We start from the raw sequence: 17,645 nt of genomic DNA on the forward strand, positions 1-17,645 counted from the left end.
ATATCTTCTTCCAATCTGCTACCAGAATACAGACTTCGACTTGGCCCAGCATCATAGCCCTGTCTCCATATAGAGCATCCCCTGGTCGTCCATACTTCTAGCTCTGCCAATCAGAGCCCACACCCTCACCCCACCCCGTCGCGAATCCAGACCTCTGCCTTTCGCACCCTCCCGACCTTCAATCCGTCTTCCGCCCTCCATTCAGTGCTATGGTAAGCTAAAGTAGATTGTGAAACCGCCAAAACCCTACAAAGAGCCCTCCTTGGAAGCTAACCCATACCTCTTGGACCACAGCCTCCCAAGAGGCGCGGAGCTCCCGCCAGCTCCTCCGCTGCAACGCCCAAGCGCGCGCGGCCCTCCAAGCTCGCCAAAGAGAACGACATCACGGCCGAAGAAGAGAACGAGATCAAGGAGGTGTTCCACCTTTTCTCGGATAAGCATGAGGACTTTCCAGCGGAGAAGGAGGGCGTCATTCCGCGGGAGGATGTGCGCAAGGCACTTGTGTATCTGCCCCATTCTCTTTCTATTTGCCTTTCTCTCTCTCCCCGCTATAAACACTATTCAAACACCGCATATGAAGAAAAAGCTACTAACAACAACATTCACAACAGAGCCCTCGGCCTCTCCCCCTCCGACTCAACCGAACTCGCCGACATCCTCTCCGCGCTCGACCCCACCCTCACGGGTTTCGTCCCCTACGCCCCCTTCGTCTCAGTCGCCGCCGCAAAACTGCACTCGCGCGGCGATGACGCGCTAACAGCCGAGGTCGACGACGCGTACCAGCTCTTTACGCGCGGGTCGGATGGCCCCATTACGCTGTCGCACCTGCGCCGCATTGCGCGCGAGCTCAAAGAAGATAGCGTCGACGATGGCCTGCTGCGCGATATGGTTCTCGAGGCGAATGGGGGTGCTGGGCTGAGTGCTGGGGTGACTCTCGAGCAGTTCCATGATGTCATGAGCAGGGCGGGTGTTTTTTAAGACACTTCTGTCGTTTTCTTGTCGTTCTCGTCTGTACATTCCATTAACTGGCGTGTTGGGTTTCCTTTCTTGTTGTTGTTTTGCACATATGGGCTGGACATGGCGTTGGAAGAACATTAGCGAGGTAGGGCTTTTCACAACGGGAGTCTGGGTGATTTCTGTCCAGTCTACAGTAGGGACGTAAGTAATATATGAACTGGTACTATTGAAATAGCCAGTTGGCTCAAGTGACTTGGTGTAGACATGATTGATTCAATCACCATTTGCATAGCCAGTGGGCTTGTAGATACATGCTTTCCCTATCCCCTCCCGCAGTCGATATTCAGTGAATTAAGCCTGGTGCCGAAAAAAGGTAAAAAACACAAACGTCAAGAAGCAAAAGAAAAAACGGAGAGAACAACAGAAGACATGACCCGCGCATCAACTATCAAGACCCTCCAGAGAAATTCGCGACGCATCTCACCCAGAAACAACTAGGAGACATTGGTGGTATGAAGCGTTTACTAGTCGAGTGTCAGTACTGGGATTGAAGTTGACAATGCATCAACAAAACTTACCGAAATCTCGGCCATGCCGAGGTCCTCTCCGCCATTGGCCTGCTGTGCGGTTCCGTTGGGGGCGTTGCCGTCGGCGGGTGCATTCTCGTTGGAGAAGTAGTCAACCATCTCGGCGTCGAGCTCCTCAACGGTCTTGGGCTTGCCACGGCCAGGGTTGCGGCCACGACGGCCACGGGCGGCGGGGCGACCACGACCACGGTTGGCGTTGGCAGGCTTGGCGGCAGTGGCGGGCTTGGGCTGAGACTTCTGACTGTCAAGAAATTAGTGTGCAATTGAGGATAGTTGGATAGCCGGCCAACTTACGCAATACGCTCGGTGAGAGGCTTGGGAGCTGCAACCACGGGAGCGTGAGAAGCATCGTAAACAACCTCAATCTGTTCCATCTGTAAGCCACTTGTTCAATGAAGCGAGCAAATCACACCAATGTCTTACCTTCATGGGACGGCCATCGACAAGGAGGCCATTCAGGTCCTTGGCGGCCTTGGCAGCAGTGTCGGCCTTGCCGAAGATGATTGATGCAATGCCACGGCTGGTGCCATTCTGGTTGTAGGTGAGCATCACCTTCTTGACAGGGCCTGCAGACTTGGTGAAGTATTCCTATAGCGGAAAGACGATCAGTATTTGCGTCAAGACATGCTCGTCAATCAAGGTCGAGTGTCGAGGAACAACGGCTGCAAATGTAAAGGAATACGGCACGCAATCCGACGGTGAAAGAGCATCAGCGAGCACACAACGGCGATCGATCGACCTGTTTAGATCCAACGTTTGACCGCAAAACCCAGCCAGCCTCAAGCCATACAACAAGACGGGGAATCATGGGCCTGCCTGCAACATGACACAACCTTCCCCACAGCACTGTATGCAAAGCCCACTTCCATTCGGTCATGTCTCCATTCTCACCCACAAATCCACCAATAGAGCACGATAAGTCTTCGAACGATAGATGGATGTATGCTACCACAAGGCTATCATCGACGCACCCTCAAACCCTTGCGTCGCAGATAGCAGGGAGTCCCATCTTGCGCCCTCGTGATCGTACTCAGCTCTAAGCTCAACCACAACAGACGTAATATACGCCCATCCGAGGCCACTGTGACGGGATTCACCCCATGAAGCAGTGGAACTCTCTGTGGAGAAGCTTAGAAGACAAAAGGTGTCTCTCAGTGTTGGTATTCTTGTCGCTCAACCGATTCCCCGCTAGATCACTGGTGCGCTCGCTGATGCCCCTCCAAAGCTCAAGGTACGAGGAACGATGTGGGCGAGATCGAAAAGCGGATAGAATGATGTCTTTGCGACAAACATCCATGGCACAGTACTCAGAGTAGCAATGCAGGCGGACTTTCATGGGATAGATATCAACGCGAGCAGTGTATGCCCTTTCACAGTACGACGACAGAGCTCGACTCCCTGCTTCGCAATTTGCCAGCAACCGAAGATGCAGAAGCTTATGGAAGGAGCATGCTGTCGGTGCCAGGCACCGAGCGAACATCGCTGCGGTGCAGGAAGGGAGGGATAGGAGTTCGGGTGCGAGTCGAAATCGTTTGCACTCCGAGTCTCGAAAACACAGGTGGCGATAAAAGCCAAGGAGTAGGCCTCTTGATCAACATACCTTGATATTGGCCTCAGACACATCGGCAGGCTAAAAAGGTTAGCATATGAGCAAATCGAAAGAGCCGGAATAGTGACGTACCAGCCCGCTCACGATGATCTTGCTAGAAGCAGTCGCTGCAGCAGAGGCAGGGTGGACTGCATTTGCGGCAGCCTTGGTGGGCTTGGCCGACTTCTTCACGCCTCCAACAGTGGAGGGCTTGTTGGCGACGCGGCGGTTTCCGCGGCGGCGGGCGCTCTGGCGACGGTTGCCGACGAGGTCGTCCAGAGACTTGTCCAGGTTGGCAGACATAGTGACAGGTAGTTCAAGCTGGCAATTTGCGAGTCCACGGGCAGGAAGAAGTCGCGGCAAGAACGCGTTAGTGATGACTCTTGCGCCACCGGTTCAAAGAGCGCTGGAGGTTGGGAGATAGAGGTTGGAAGTCGAAGGAAGATAACCGAGGACAACTGAAAATGGATTTCCGTCGAGGTAAAACGGAGAATAAGAGGATAAAGGAAGATGGGTTCACGCTATGGAAAGGCGCGAGAGAAGATGCGAAAGATTGGAGGGGGGAAAGGGAGAGGCAGCCATGTCAGCCGGGCGCTAAACCATTTTGGGGGCCAAATGATGTTTTGCCTGTTTGCATCGTTGCTGCCTAATCATGTGACCTTGTATGGCCTTGGAGGACGGACTATGTTGATGAAAGAAGAAAAGCCTGGTATAAAGAGGGCCAGCCTCACAAAAATAGACAACTATTTTTCATGGTCCCCAAACTCCTAGTTTAATACTTCAAATGAGACAAAAAGACCCATCCTGCCAATAAGCGCAAGAACCAGAGTAACAAACGCTGCAAAAAAAATGCAAAAGAACATATATTAGCTCTTGAGAGCTTCCAACCGCCCTCGCATCTGTTCCAGAGTTGCCTCTTGGTCCTCGAAATCCTCTGGGACCGGCTCTGCCTCTACCTCGGGCGTTAAGGGTCTTTCGGGTGAGACTGGCTTGGCTTGAGCAAGCTTTCCATGTAGGACTTCCGCGAGAATCTTGTCGACCTCTGTGTCTGCCAGTTCTTCTTCGTCCTCGAGTAGTTCATTGTCCGGAATGGCATCCCCGACCATTTCCTCAATGATCCCAGCTTTGACCAATTCCGTGGAAAGCTGGTGCATCGTAGACGACAGCTCCGGTAATCGGACTAGCGTGTTCACATCCTTCATGATCCCAGTCGATTTATGCAGACTGCCCTGGATTTTGCGCACCGAGAAGGCTTCGTTGACCTGCATCCCTACACTCTGCAGCTGGGCGCGGCTGGTGTTGAGTCGAGCGGTTTGTTTTCGGATCCGCACGAGCTCTCTCGCAAACGTCTTGGTTTCACTTGTGGCCTGCTTAGCCTGAGAAGGATTTCGCTGGGCACGCTTCGATGCGTTGACGATGAATTGACGGGTCTTGCTGTCGAGTGATTTCAGCTGGGCCAGGTCACGATCCAGTTGGCGAGTGTTTGAACGAATCAAGGCATTGCATTTCCTCATCTAAAAGCAAAGAATAATTAGCCAAATACCCGCTTTCCTTCATGTTTTCTAGGCAGGTGAGCTGCGAACCTGGGCTTGGGGATCAGGCCCAAAGAATACCGCCTTGAGAGACTCCATGATTGCAATACCGTTCGGGTAAGCCTTGTGGAACGTAACGAATGCACGTCTTCAGATCCACTCGGAATAATCCCCGAGGTACTCTCCAGTACACAAGCGTAATCTCAACAGGAAAGGTTGTGATGAGCGAGAGGTGTTATGCCCGGGCGCATTGTCCTCGCAATAGGTGGGGTAAGAGGCTGCGAGGGATTCCAAGGTTGGGGCTGTGATTAAGATAGTATGTTCAGACTGAAAGATGAGGAGGTCAGACCCCTCCACAGCAGATGAGAATGCCAAACCCTGGGTGTCTTATCGCTGTCGCGATTGTCGTTGCGACAAAGAGGCAACTCACCTGGGCAGCAGAGGGGGCACTGAGTCAGCATTTCCATAACCCAGTGACGTTGAGAGAAATTCTGGCCTCAGGCACCAGATAGACAAACAAGACAAACGTCAGGCTTCCAGTACCTTCTACTTGCGAAGTGGGTGAATGCGGTACATGCGCTTGGTGTGAAGGTACTTCTCTCTCCCCACCACACAGCGTTGTTCCCCCCATCTCTCTTTAAACACCTCATTTCCCATCTCTTCGTTACCTCCTAATCAATCTTCCTCTCTGTTCTTTCTGAACAACATGCCTGACACTCTGACTCCTGAAGGTAAGTTGTGACTTGGCTTTCCCCGCTTCGGGTCCAACTCGAGTCTGCACATTTTGCATGCAAACTGCGATGACGTTATTTCGATGCCTTTGACCTTCTCTCAGATCTGGATATTTTGATTTCTACCATGCAATTATGTCAAGAGTAAATGTTGACTTGGAATTGCTTTCTTTTTCTCAGTGACGTGGGCCCAGCGCTCCTCGAGCACGGAGCCTGAGCGCAACTACCTCTATGTCAACCTCAAGACCCCCGATGTTGCCAAGTCGGAAGCCAACCTGAACCTCACCTCGAACAATGTGTCTTTCAGCGGTCCTTCCAAGAAGGGCGTAAGCTACAGCGTCTCGTTGGATCTCTACGGCGAGATCGACCCCGAAAACAGCAAAGTCAACCACTCTGACCGTGAGGTCGAGCTGGTTCTGCGGAAGAAGGAGCTCAAGGAGGAGTACTGGCCTCGTCTTCTGAAGACTGACAAGAAGATGCACTTCCTGAAGACCGATTTCGACAAGGTATGAATTGGAATCGTATTGCTATTGAGAATAAACTCGATCGCTGATGATGTGTAGTGGGTGGACGAGGACGAGCAGGATGAGGCAGGCGATGATGACTACGCGAACAACTTCGGTGGACTCGGCGGCGAAGAAGGTGGTGGCCTGGGTAACATCGATTTCTCCAAGCTCGGCGGTATGCCCGGCATGGGCGGCGGCGGTGGCATGCCCGACCTCAGCGCTCTGGCTGGAGGTGCTGGAGGTGCTGAGGGTGCTGAGGGCGAGGGTGAGGAAGATGTAAGTTGTTTATCTTTTCTGCTATGATCATCGGGCCAACTGACATGGTTTTGCAGGACGATCTCCCCGAGCTCGAGGAGGCCGACGAACAAAAGTCTTCCAAGATTCAGGAAGTCTCCTAATTACACGTTGAATAGTTGCTTTCTGCGGAATCTCACGACGACCAGAAATGAAAAAAAAATAACAGTGGCGTCAGAGCTAGTGATTTGATTTCCTTGGGGGATTCCACATTGATTGTCCCCAGAACAGGGCGAGACTGGCAACTTGATTGGCGAGCCTTTTCACATCTTTATTAGCTTATATTTCAAGACACCCCAGATGATTGAATGCCGCGGCCTAAAACAATTATTACGTATTATTGTAGTTCCCAAACCATCTCATTAGAGCATTTCAAGCCTCTTGAGTGTGTTGGTGGAAGCGTGTGGTGGTCGGGGCTCGTTTAAAGTGCGATGACGCAACTGCGCAAATCTACACAAAAAAAAGGGCACTTCACAAAGTGCGGAGTAAAACCACGATTCTGGCAGCGTAGTCGACACTGAGACACTTGTGGACTATCCAGCGACTCTTTGCTCTTTGATTTCTCTGTTCTACTGAGGCCTACACACACCGTCGGCGAGATATACTTGCAAGGCGGTCATTGGTCAGCCCATTCGGTGCCGCCACACCACCCCTCGAATTTGTGGAGGCTGCCTTCCTGCAACTTCAACCCTTTTCGCTGTGCGAATCCCACACCGTCTTTCTGGGGGTTCCTGTCATTCACTGTTGCATCAGCGATTTCTTATTTCTGGCTTGAGAGCGACCTCGGCGCACCTCGAGTGGGCGCATTTCATTCGATTTTTTTTTTCTCACCCAAGCACCGACGTGACCAGTCCAAACCGTCACCATGCCGCCCAAGAAGGTTGATCAGCCCAAGAAGAAGAAGGCCACGGTCGATGATAAGGTTTGTGTTTCAGAAACAACAGTTTTCAAGCGACGACAATGGCTGACTAGATCGGTGACAGACCTTTGGCATGAAAAACGTACGTCAAAGAAAACCCTGAAGCGCCCCGCCACCAGAGACCGAAAACCCCGCATTCGAAGCAGCATACACTAACACCAACGTACAGAAAAAAGGTGGTGCCGCCAAGAAACAAATCACCCAGCTACAAGCGCAAGCCTCGCACAACAAGACTCCGGAAGCAAAGCGGAAAGAAGCCGAGAAGGCCCGACGTGAGGCTGAGAAGAAGGCCTCCGAACAAGCGAAGAAGGAGTCTGCCGATCTTTTCAAGCCTGTGCAAGTACAGAAGGTTCCCTTCGGTGTCGATCCGAAGACGGTCCTATGTGTCTACTACAAACAAGGCAACTGCGACAAAGGCCGCAAGTGCAAGTTCAGCCATGACCTGAACATTGAGCGCAAGGCGGCCAAGAAGGATCTTTACACCGACTCGCGTGATACTAAGGAGGCCGAGGAGGAGGCCAAGAAGGCTGACACCATGGATAAATGGGACGAGGAGACACTGCGCAAGGTTGTCGTGAGTAAACATGGCAACCCGCGGACGACCACCGACAAGGTGTGCAAGTACTTCATAGAGGCTGTGGAGAACCAGAAGTATGGCTGGTTCTGGAGCTGCCCCAATGGAGGAGACAAGTGCATGTACAAGCATAGCTTGCCACCCGGGTATGTTTCTTTTTTCTGGCCAGGATGATATACACTCGATGTTCATGTGCTGATAATTTTTGAACAGATTCGTCCTCAAGACGAAGGAGCAGAGAGCCGCCGAGAAGGCTTTGATGGACAAGTCGCCGTTGAACACTTTGACCTTGGAAGACTGGCTGGAATCGGAGCGACACGGATTGACGGGTACCTTGACCCCGGTTACACCAGAGACCTTTGCCAAGTGGAAGAAGGAACGCTTGGATAAGAAGGCTGCCGAGGACCAAGCCCGGAAAGCCAAGGATGCTACTGGTCGGTCGATGTTCGAAAATGGTGACTGGGGCGAGGAAAGTAGCGATGAAGACGACGACGATCCAAGTGCATTCAACCTGGAGGAAATGCGTTTGGAAACCGAGCGGATTCGTGAGCAAAAGGAAGAAGAGCGTCTGGCCAAGCTCCATGGGGTGGAAATTCCACCGTCAAATGACGCGACGATTGCAGAGGCGGCCGGCTGAGCCCCTACACCCCCTCGCGAAGGCATATTCGTGGGCCTGTCAGGATTCGTTTCCCGCAGGCTACCTGGGACCGGCATTTTCAGTCTGGCTCCTCGGTCCTGTGGGGTCGGGTTATGACGACGAGTGATCGCTACAAGTGCTTGGTGTTTGGAGTCGCTTGACCTACCAATGCTCGCCTTGTCGACTTCGTCATGTCACTGAAGGCTCAGTCGGTCGCCCTGTCCTTGTGCAATCTATACGCCTGTAGTAGCAGGCACTCTGATCAATGTATAGAGAGGAAGGATAATGCTGACTGGCAACGAGGGACAGGGACCGCCCTGTGTTTCATGTGACGGAAGAATCAACGACTGATATCTTTTTTATGGCAGCTTGTTTTTTTGTCTAGCAAAAAAGTTCGTTCATTCCAATGGACTGCGGTTTTTTTTTAATTATATACTCTATTTACCAACTTGGGCATTTTAGTTTGTGGGTAGCCCAGGCGCTCGTAATGTCGAAGTAGCGCAGAAAGTGCGCAAAACACTTCGATGCATGCAATGCATGCGACAGATCAATGCGAATATGTATACACAAGACGAAGTCAACAGCACGGACGCACTCATAAATGCAAGCCCAGCAATTTACAGCGAGGCTTTGGCCTGCAACAACCCCTTCTCCAACATCAGCGCCGAAATATCTTCGGCAACTCCCCGCGAGATCTCGAATCCACGCCCACCAGCCCCATACCCATGAACCACATATCGATTCTCCGCAACCTTCTCCGCCTCAATACGCATCCCGCCTTCTCGCGCTGGTCGTCGCCCGACAATGTCGCGAATTACATCGAACTTGCCACCGCTTTCTGGCGTAAATGGGAACCATTTTGCGGCGTTGGCGAGGAGCCGGGACCGGGTTTCCAGGGATGGATTTGGGTCCCAGTCGTGCGGTTGTTTCGTGCCACCGATGATTGTGCCGCCATCGAGTGGGCGCGGGATACAGAAGGACCAGGACCCGTCGGAGTTTTGGCGGGTAATGGTTGCAGAGCAGGGGTTGCGGATGAGACAGGTTTGGCCTGAGAGGAGTCAGCAGAAGAAGAAAAAGAAATGGGAGTAGACGTGAATAAGATGGTAGACATAGATTGGGCCAGCATGGAAAGGTCATACCTCTGATGATGAAAGATTGCGGATCATCGAACCCCGTCCCCGAGCAATTGACCACCGTCTTCACATTGGCAGTCAAACTAAACGCCTCGTTCACATGGGCCAGGGTATACTGTCTCGTTGACCCGCCATTCAAGATAAACTTGCGCAGCATGTACGCGCAGTAGACCGGCGAGTTAACCACATATGTCCCATACTGCACACCCCATTTCACACCGGCGGGGGCCTCGTGCGGCGCCAGGGCTCGGAACCCATCCAGATGCGGATAGACATTGCGCACGCTCTCGCGATCCAGGTATTCCGGCGGCGGCGCCTCAAGATGCTCGACGCCCTGGATGAACCGGATTCCCGCGGCGGGTTCGTCGGCAGCCACCCGCTTCAGGAATTCATACGTGCGTTGCGCTTGGTTCGCTTCGCGGAGTGCCTGCGGCGAGGACCCTGGTACCGGTCGGTAATGCGCACCGGCCCACGGGGAGGCGTAGTTGATGGAAGTGTCGGAGGGGAACTCGCGGGCGACGAGGAGGATGGATTGCGAGCGGCGCAGGTGTTGTTGGATGTCAAGTGCGGTTGAGAGCCCGATCACGCCGGCTCTATCAATGTTGGGAACAACGGAATGGGTGTCAGCTGTATAGTTCCTAGGCCGGGCTTTCTCCGATGCATGGATATTCGTTGGGGGGGGGGGTTCTTTTCTTTACCCTATCACGACAATCGTCTCAGACATGGCTGCGAGGTGAGGTCACGAGATGCTCGAGGGAGATCGGGGAGTTCATGTTGGTGAGGGAAGTGGAGTGGAAATGACTCAGTCTGGGGGTGGACCGATAAGCCCCGCAAGATCAGATGATACGCGATCGATGCGAGAGGTACACTCGGATTTTCCTCGCGCCATTTTGCTTGCTTTATAGCTGGCTTGCTATCAGCCACGATCCGTTCATGGATCTTCCTGGAGAGCTTCCTCGAAGCAAATCCACTTGGGCTTTGGCTTCTACGCTCTTGACTCCCGAGAGCGCGTCTCGTGCAACGTCTCCAGAGATCCCGGTGTCTCTGGATCCAAGCTTGATTGCAAACCCCCCCCCAGTGTACCTGTTGCCATCACAGGGGCCCAAGCTTCCGAAGGAATACAGGATCAGGATCTCCTTTCTCTCGACGTGCATCGAGAGCTTCACACAAACACTGTCACATCACATATCCCCGGCCCTGCAATGCCGATCGGTATCAGCATCAGAAACCCTAGCATGAAACTCCTGAGTTCGAAACTCTCTCCCTAATGGGTCTACTGGCGATTCCATAGGATCGAGGGAAATAAGAGTCGAAATTCTGGAGATCCAACTAAGCGCTGACATTGGTTGAGGACTGAAATGCAGGCGCCGAGGGATCAGCAGAGTGACGGGTGATTGGGCGGGCGAGGTGACGGCCGTGCAGATTGACAAGCTCTCTCTCTCTCGTCACATCTCGGTCTCACTCTTGTCTGCTCGGGATTATGGCCATTTTGACCTGTCAATCACGTTGTTTATTTTGCTTTTCCTTGGGTCTCTTCTCTACCCAACGGCTCGACTTTGTCTCCAACGTGTCCCAGAAACACTAGGGTTGGCATCGACATGCAGTTCTTCTCTCCAGACTTGATCCTCTCGATGTGCAAAGACCCACTCGCCCGTGACGATGACGGTTCCCTGTGATTCGGGCGCCGGGTGCATTGATCTAAGCCCACAACTTCTTCTGCGACCTCGCTTCTGCGTGCTCGTTGGCGCAGACCTGCAGGATCAGAGCCACGTCCCCCAGCCACCAAAAAGGGCTCGATCTCACCGTCTCCGCTAATGACGGGGTGACTTGCTGTGGTCTCCGATCCTGGGACATGGGCGTCTTTTTGCTCTCTCAAGCATAGACACCCTGTATGGTCAGCCTTGAAATGAAGCGCCCAGCACTCCCCCGCTGAGCGCTAACCTCCCATTGCTTGATGGCTGGAGATTCTGATCGACTACCGTTCCGCTCTATTGCGCCAAGTTCTGTCCTACCAGAGAGACTGGTCTCCCCCTCCCATCGGGGATCCACGAGGGTGGCGTGGGACTTTTTATATGGCGTATAGATAGTAGCCAAAATCCCCGCCGTGTCACAAATCCACGCCCCTCCACGCTAATATCTCTGAGATGTGATGAACGTGCAAGCGAGTCATCATTTTCAGTCCCGGTAATAATTGTGGCACTTTGATCTGAACCCTGGTCGCTCGGCCTGCATCCCCGACGCCTTTTTTTTCTCTTTCCATTTTTCTTGCCTTCTCGCATATCTCTCGCATCCCAGCTTTTCCTTATTAGGGTCTTGATCACCGATAGCCAGCTACAAGACCTCGTCGACCTCCCTATCAGGCGCTAATTCTTTTCCCCTGCAACCCCTAGACATCCCCGATGCCCGGCGCCCTAGCTATCTGCCATTCTTTGCCTTGAGCGGTACTTGGGGTCGTGAAATAATAGCATCCCTGGTGAGAGCTGATCAGGTCCGTTTTTTTCCTTTTCTTCTCTTTTCTTTTTGTTACAATTTTCGTTCCATCCATTGGAATGCTTGTCGCAAATCGTCTCGGCCTTGAAAACGCACTTTGTTAGCTTGGGCGAAGCGAAGCTCGAAGATGGCTGCAATCACCCCCGCACACCGGCGCAAACCCACCGGAAGCACCGTTGGATTAACATGGAATAGGAGCTTGGTGCCAGAATCGCGACCCTCGAAAACCGGCAAAGCAATGGAGTCTCTATCGCAAGCCCCGGAATCGCGCTTCGAACCATGCGCCTCGACGGCGTCGTTGTTTCTGTATACCCAGGGCTCGGCGATCCTGTGTCTCCACCATGATACCCTCGCAATTGAGCGGCGGTTTCAGAACCACCAGGAGAACATTGAATTTATTTCGGTGGACAATGTCAGCGAGCGTGGTGCTGGGCGATTGGTGGTCAGTTACGATGTAGGCCAAACGGCCATCGTCTGGGACATTTTCACGGGGACGGAACTTGCAAGATTTGCATCATTCGAACAGTTGAAAGTTGCTTCGTGGATGTACAATGGCCATGTTGCTTTCGGTGAGAGAAAATATATCTACCCCCATGATATTCGGTGTTGTATTAGGGCTAATGGAGAGCTCGGTTCAGGCAACGGTAAGGGCGAAGTGATTCTGTTCGAGCCCTCGACCTCCGAGCATATCTCTGCGCGCACGATTTTTGACCCTATCACGGCCCTTGCGCCCGCGATGGATTGCCGCACTTATGCCATTGGGTATGTTCAACTCTGCAATTGAGCAGGTAGTGTCGCAGGGATACTAACAGGCACTTTCCAGATATCAAAATGGATCAATCTTGATCGCGACTCTCCTACCCCAATTCACTATCCTTCATACATTAACTACTTCTCGCGGGCCGTCTCCCATCCTCTCGCTGGCCTGGCATGCATCTTCATCGAAGCAGAAATCTGATATGCTGGCGACCCAATCCTCGAACGGTGACTTGAGGGTTTGGAGCGTGGCAAAACCACCGGGAAAGGAGTCTCCGCGAGTGATTAGGGTTTTGAAACGATCAGACTCGACATCTGCTGATCCAAAGTGGATGGCATGGTCTAAAAACGGGAAAGTCGTGCAATACCTCGAAGGGTTAGTATCTGATGCACACTCTCCTGGAAATTGGTGGACTCACCTAACAAGTTGTATCGAAATTCAGGGAAACATGGGCATGGGATGTCCGAACCAAACATGTCACGTACGAACCGATTCCGACAATAGACGATGTGCGAGGAGTGGCGAACTACGGCCCCACCGCGACGCTTTTCACAATCGGCCCTCATGGCTCAGTGCAGCAGTATGATCTGGACAACCTGGCTATGGTGGCCAATGTGCAACACCTCCCGGTTGGCGCGCGATCTCTAGCCTCCGAAGAGGGTCGGTCACGGGGGATGTCTCCGCGACGACTGCAAGATCCCCCCGAAATCCGGGAACTGGGAGCTGGCAGACGAACACCCTTCGATCCAAATGGAATCGACAATCTAAAACAGCAACGGGTTGATCTGACCAGCCCCGCGTCATCACGAAGCCGAACGGAATCCGTCAGCTCCAAAGCATCATCTGGCAAATATAGAACTGGAACCTTTTCACCACCGAGTCGATCCGGTCAGAGTTCTACAACTTTCTCTTTGACATCTGCCGGCAGAGATACGCCGCAGCCTTCGGCCTCGTATACTTACGCCCCGTCAGTCTCAATGTCGTCTGTTAAGAGTTCCCGGGCCGGATCGCGGTTGCGCAATGAGGTTCACATGAGCCCTGCTGAAAAGGGGATTGTCGATTTATTTCCTTTTATTCGGGCTCGGCTGAACGACGTGCCCTATAGACAACAGCCACCTCTTGACGAGAGCCGTTTGACCCCAGATGATCTGCGACAGCAAATGCTGAGTGTGGTGTTTGGTTGGGAAGGAGATATCCAGGACCTGATCAGAGATGAGCGTATGATTTCATTCCCTATTCATTTCAAGTAAATCTGCTAACACTTATGATAGTCAGCCGCCACGCCGTCGCTAGCCAGAGCGCCATTCTGCTAACGCAATGGCTGGGAGAGAATGACACCGATCAAATGGTTTCAATGATCAACCCTGGACAAGTAACCACTTCCGACTGGATGATCCTAGCCTTGAGTCAGATGAGCGGCCAGGCACAGGCCAACAAGGTTGGGCAGGCCTTTGTGCAGAAATTGCTGGAGATTGGCGATGTTCACACCGCAGCCTCAATCTTGCTGGGCCTCGGAGATAGCAATGATGCCATCGAAGTCTATGTTTCTCGCAATCACTTCTTGGAAGCCATTCTGATGACTTGTCTCCTGTTGCCATCGGATTGGCAGCGCCAGTCCTATCTCGTTCGCCGATGGGGCGAATATGTTGTCTCACATTCCCAGCAGCAGCTCGCCATCCGCTGCTTCATGTGTACCGGCGCGGAGCCCTCTGAACCATGGGCCTCTCCCGCTGCTCAGCAAGCTGCTTCCTTTGCAGAAATGATTCATGGGAGGTCACCTTTGGCTTCACCCGAACCTCCACAATCCGCCAATGCGAATTCAATGCCGCCGCCTCAGCGACCTCAGTCCGCATCTAACCAGCGGCCTGCGGCCAAGACACCCGCGCTCAAGCTGATTACTTCCTTCGATTCCCAACCGAATCAACACATGCGTCTCCCTGGATTGAAGTCTGACGACCGTACGCCCACCAACGCTCCGGGCATCACTCCTATTGCCGAGTCTGCAGTGGTCGACTCGGCCATCTCTCCCGGTGGACAGGGGTCGTACAAGCTCAACAACATTCAGAGCCTGAACCAAGCCATGACATCTCGAACAAACACACCATCGTTCAATCGACGTCGTTTGCCCTCGATAGGAGAGACACCGGTGGATGTGCACCCTCCGGCGTTTTCACGCTCAAACTCCTATGACCGACCAGGCGAGTATGGCTCAACATCGGAGAACGATGAGACAAGCGGCCAGGAACAAAGCCAGGATGAGCAAGAAGGTGACGGCGGTCTACTGACCCTATCGGCTGCAAGATACAACCCCGCGCAAGAATCCTTCAAGCCCAGTCCCCAGACAGCAGTCCAGGCAACAGACAGGTTTGCCTCTATTAAAGGACTCCCGTCTCCAGCGCCAGGCGTGTTCGAGGCATTAGAGCAATTGGACTATCGAAATGGCTCCCGGGATCGCAAACCAGACGGACTCCAGATTGAGCTTGTTCATGCTGAAGAGGCCAACCCAGAAAACCAAGACCGTCTTCTTCCCAGTGCCAAGAGCACTACATCGACTTTTAACAGCTATGCCTCGACCAAGAGCCCTAGCGTCAGTGGCCGTAGCATCGACCAATACATCAGCAGCCTGGATGAAGCCAACTTCCACGCAAGGAAGCACCGTGGTCGCCGTACTCCTGGCCGCGACAGACACAACGTAGACGATACCGTCAGCCAAAGCTCTCGGGTCCATCACTCTCGGGAGGCCTCTCAGGAAACTCGTGGTAGAAATGAACGTCGATACATTCAGCCAGCTAAGCGGTCGCCATCTTCCCCAGTACCCATGTCTCCTGAAGAGGTGGCTCGCTATCATGCCGGAGGCGCTGAACGAACAGAGGAATCGAAGCCGTCGAAGCCGCGCTCCCGCGCTAGAAGTGGCAGCAAAATGAGGAAGCCAGGATCCCGGAGCCGTCAACGCTCATCTAGCCGAAACACAGCGAACCGCGTTGGTGGCGACAAGCGCGATCCATCAACTCGGGGCCGGAGCGTCGATCGGGAAGGGTCTAACATACGCTCACCGTCGTCGCCTCTTCCAATGACTCTGCCTGCTGAAGAACCCCTTCGGCGCGAGGAGGCAGATGACCCTCTAAGACTTGTTACTAGCAACAGGGAGAGGCGCCTGCGCTCTCACCAGCGAAGCGCTAGCCGACGTCGCGCGGAGCGAGGAACAAGCGCAAAGCGAGAGCCGTCTTCCGAGCCAAAACACAAGCCATCGCACAGCCAGCCCGAGCTTCACCATGGCTTTAAAATGGATGCACCCGCCGAGCCAGCAGGGCTTGAACAACTGAGCAACAAGGTCTTCGGCCAGGAAAATGTCTTCACCTATGGCAACTCCCGCGAAGAGTCGAATCCCGCGGCCGATGAAGCCCGTGACGCTGTATCTCCCACGACACCCTTCGTGAGCCTGGCAGAGAGAAAGCGAAGAGAGATTGCAGCAGCTGAGCTTGAGGCACGACGGCTTTCTCTCGCCAGAAACCCATCTGCACCGAATATCCCCTTCCCTGGCGAGCTGCAAACCTCCCGCACTCCAATTGAAAGCCCCCCCCCGTTCCATGGCAATCCCTACTTTCCACGAGTTCCCTCGAGAAACCAAATCCCTCCGGGCAAAGCATCACCCGAGTACCAGAGCAGCTCGGATTCTGGATCCTCGCGATCCGGTGTGCCTCTCGGACTTCCAGCCACCCCAAGGGCGATGCGCCACCCCAAGTATGGCACCGGACACGCAGAGGAACGGCCTCCTTCTGTCCCCAGCATCCCAACCGACGGAAGCATGCTCCTATCCGACGTACGCTACGAAGGCGACGCCGAGAGAATCGGACGATCGATGTCGGTACCCATGCCAGAGGGACCAGGCGGCGCCAATCACGCTGCAACGCCAGTACCAACAGACCTCCCCATGCACCCGCGCTTCAACCCACACATCCCGCGCAGCCGGTCCAGCAGCCGCACCCGCAACATGGGCCACCGCCGCACTAGCTCGGGCGGGTATATCTCGGGCATCTCGCCACAGGTGACAGTGAGCATCGAAGAAACAATCGAGAACGCAATGCAGCGACGCCCATCGGCACCGCACATCGAGACCACACCACCACCACCACCACCTCCACCCCCGCCCATTCTCCCTGAACTGCAGCATCTCAACACCCCGCCACCGCCCCCTCCTATGCCCTTCGTCTCGGCGACGGCGGGGTCTCCGCGCGAGTCCTCTGCTACGATCGATGTTGCCATCGACAACGAGGATATGGGCCATCTGCTCCCTCGTGCTATGACTGCCGCCCCGACTATGAATGTCACTGAGTCTCGCCAGTCGCTTGGCCGTCGCATGTCGTTTGATCATCGCCGCAACCGCAGCTCGAATGAGAGCTTCGCGAACAAGCTGCGCAGTCTGACGCGTATGCGCAGGGATAGTCGCAGTGTGGAGCCGTCTGAGTTGCCGTATGAGACTCTGCCGCCGCATGCTATGGCGCCTGCTCACAACCATGGTTTCTGAGGGTATATAACATTGCCCTGAGTTTGACTCCTCTTCTCAGCCTCTTCTTGTTCTTGTTCTTCTTTTTTTCACTTTGGTCTGTATGGTTTGTGTTATATACTCGCATGATGCAATCCTTTTTTTCTGTTTTGCCCTCGCCCTATTTAGGGTAATATACCCTCTCTTGTTTCCCCATCTCTCTTTGGATCTCGTTGATGTTTCTTCCTTTTCTTGATTATCTCCCATTCATTCATCTTTGAAGCGACTTGTATCTAGCCTCCCAGACCGGTGTTCTTTTCTATCATCTCCCCTTTTCAAGGCGTGACTTTAGCTTTGACTCCGGTTATGGTTTTGTTGTTTGATTCTTGATTGACGTCTTAAACATATATGCCTGCGAGGGCTAATAACATAGGGTGTCTGGAGTCATCAATATGCT

The 17,645-nt window shown here is 53.5% G+C and overlaps 7 protein-coding genes across 7 annotated transcripts; 4 read left to right on the plus strand and 3 right to left on the minus strand.

Annotated features, from left to right (window-relative positions):
* Nucleotides 1–209: 209 nt before the first annotated feature.
* Nucleotides 210–978, plus strand: NUU61_004187 (EF-hand superfamily Ca2+-modulated protein; the record flags this gene model as incomplete). The annotated part of the gene is made up of 3 exons (XM_056654769.1): nucleotides 210–212; nucleotides 295–503; nucleotides 612–978. The coding sequence occupies 3 exons, from the start codon at nucleotides 210–212 to the stop codon at nucleotides 976–978; spliced, it is 579 nt and encodes a 192-aa protein (XP_056512796.1).
* Nucleotides 979–1,481: 503 nt separating this feature from the next.
* Nucleotides 1,482–3,435, minus strand: NUU61_004188 (putative RNA annealing protein Yra1; the record flags this gene model as incomplete). The annotated part of the gene is made up of 4 exons (XM_056654770.1): nucleotides 1,482–1,781; nucleotides 1,968–2,132; nucleotides 3,145–3,174; nucleotides 3,226–3,435. 4 exons carry the CDS (start codon nucleotides 3,433–3,435, stop codon nucleotides 1,482–1,484), a joined length of 705 nt encoding a protein of 234 aa, XP_056512797.1.
* Nucleotides 3,436–3,998: 563 nt separating this feature from the next.
* Nucleotides 3,999–4,763, minus strand: NUU61_004189 (ESCRT-III subunit protein VPS24; the record flags this gene model as incomplete). Its single annotated transcript, XM_056654771.1, has 2 exons — nucleotides 3,999–4,646; nucleotides 4,716–4,763. 2 exons carry the CDS (start codon nucleotides 4,761–4,763, stop codon nucleotides 3,999–4,001), a joined length of 696 nt encoding a protein of 231 aa, XP_056512798.1.
* Nucleotides 4,764–5,370: 607 nt separating this feature from the next.
* Nucleotides 5,371–6,299, plus strand: wos2 (Hsp90 cochaperone SBA1; the record flags this gene model as incomplete). The annotated part of the gene is made up of 4 exons (XM_056654772.1): nucleotides 5,371–5,395; nucleotides 5,576–5,901; nucleotides 5,959–6,177; nucleotides 6,234–6,299. The coding sequence occupies 4 exons, from the start codon at nucleotides 5,371–5,373 to the stop codon at nucleotides 6,297–6,299; spliced, it is 636 nt and encodes a 211-aa protein (XP_056512799.1).
* Nucleotides 6,300–7,060: 761 nt separating this feature from the next.
* On the plus strand, nucleotides 7,061–8,325 carry NUU61_004191 (translation machinery-associated protein TMA46; the record flags this gene model as incomplete). The annotated part of the gene is made up of 4 exons (XM_056654773.1): nucleotides 7,061–7,117; nucleotides 7,179–7,196; nucleotides 7,284–7,834; nucleotides 7,902–8,325. 4 exons carry the CDS (start codon nucleotides 7,061–7,063, stop codon nucleotides 8,323–8,325), a joined length of 1,050 nt encoding a protein of 349 aa, XP_056512800.1.
* A 617-nt stretch (nucleotides 8,326–8,942) lies between these two features.
* Nucleotides 8,943–10,182, minus strand: NUU61_004192 (FAD-dependent oxidoreductase; the record flags this gene model as incomplete). The annotated part of the gene is made up of 3 exons (XM_056654774.1): nucleotides 8,943–9,373; nucleotides 9,465–10,051; nucleotides 10,157–10,182. 3 exons carry the CDS (start codon nucleotides 10,180–10,182, stop codon nucleotides 8,943–8,945), a joined length of 1,044 nt encoding a protein of 347 aa, XP_056512801.1.
* Nucleotides 10,183–12,186: 2,004 nt separating this feature from the next.
* NUU61_004193 (WD40 repeat domain-containing protein) lies at nucleotides 12,187–17,230 on the plus strand (the record flags this gene model as incomplete). The annotated part of the gene is made up of 4 exons (XM_056654775.1): nucleotides 12,187–12,710; nucleotides 12,772–13,080; nucleotides 13,148–13,923; nucleotides 13,977–17,230. 4 exons carry the CDS (start codon nucleotides 12,187–12,189, stop codon nucleotides 17,228–17,230), a joined length of 4,863 nt encoding a protein of 1,620 aa, XP_056512802.1.
* Nucleotides 17,231–17,645: the final 415 nt, after the last annotated feature.

The sequence above is a fragment of the Penicillium alfredii genome (genome assembly GCF_028826965.1).
Source record: "Penicillium alfredii strain IBT 34128 chromosome Unknown utg000005l_segment0_segment0, whole genome shotgun sequence".
NCBI classification, from domain to species: Eukaryota; Fungi; Ascomycota; class Eurotiomycetes; order Eurotiales; family Aspergillaceae; genus Penicillium; species Penicillium alfredii.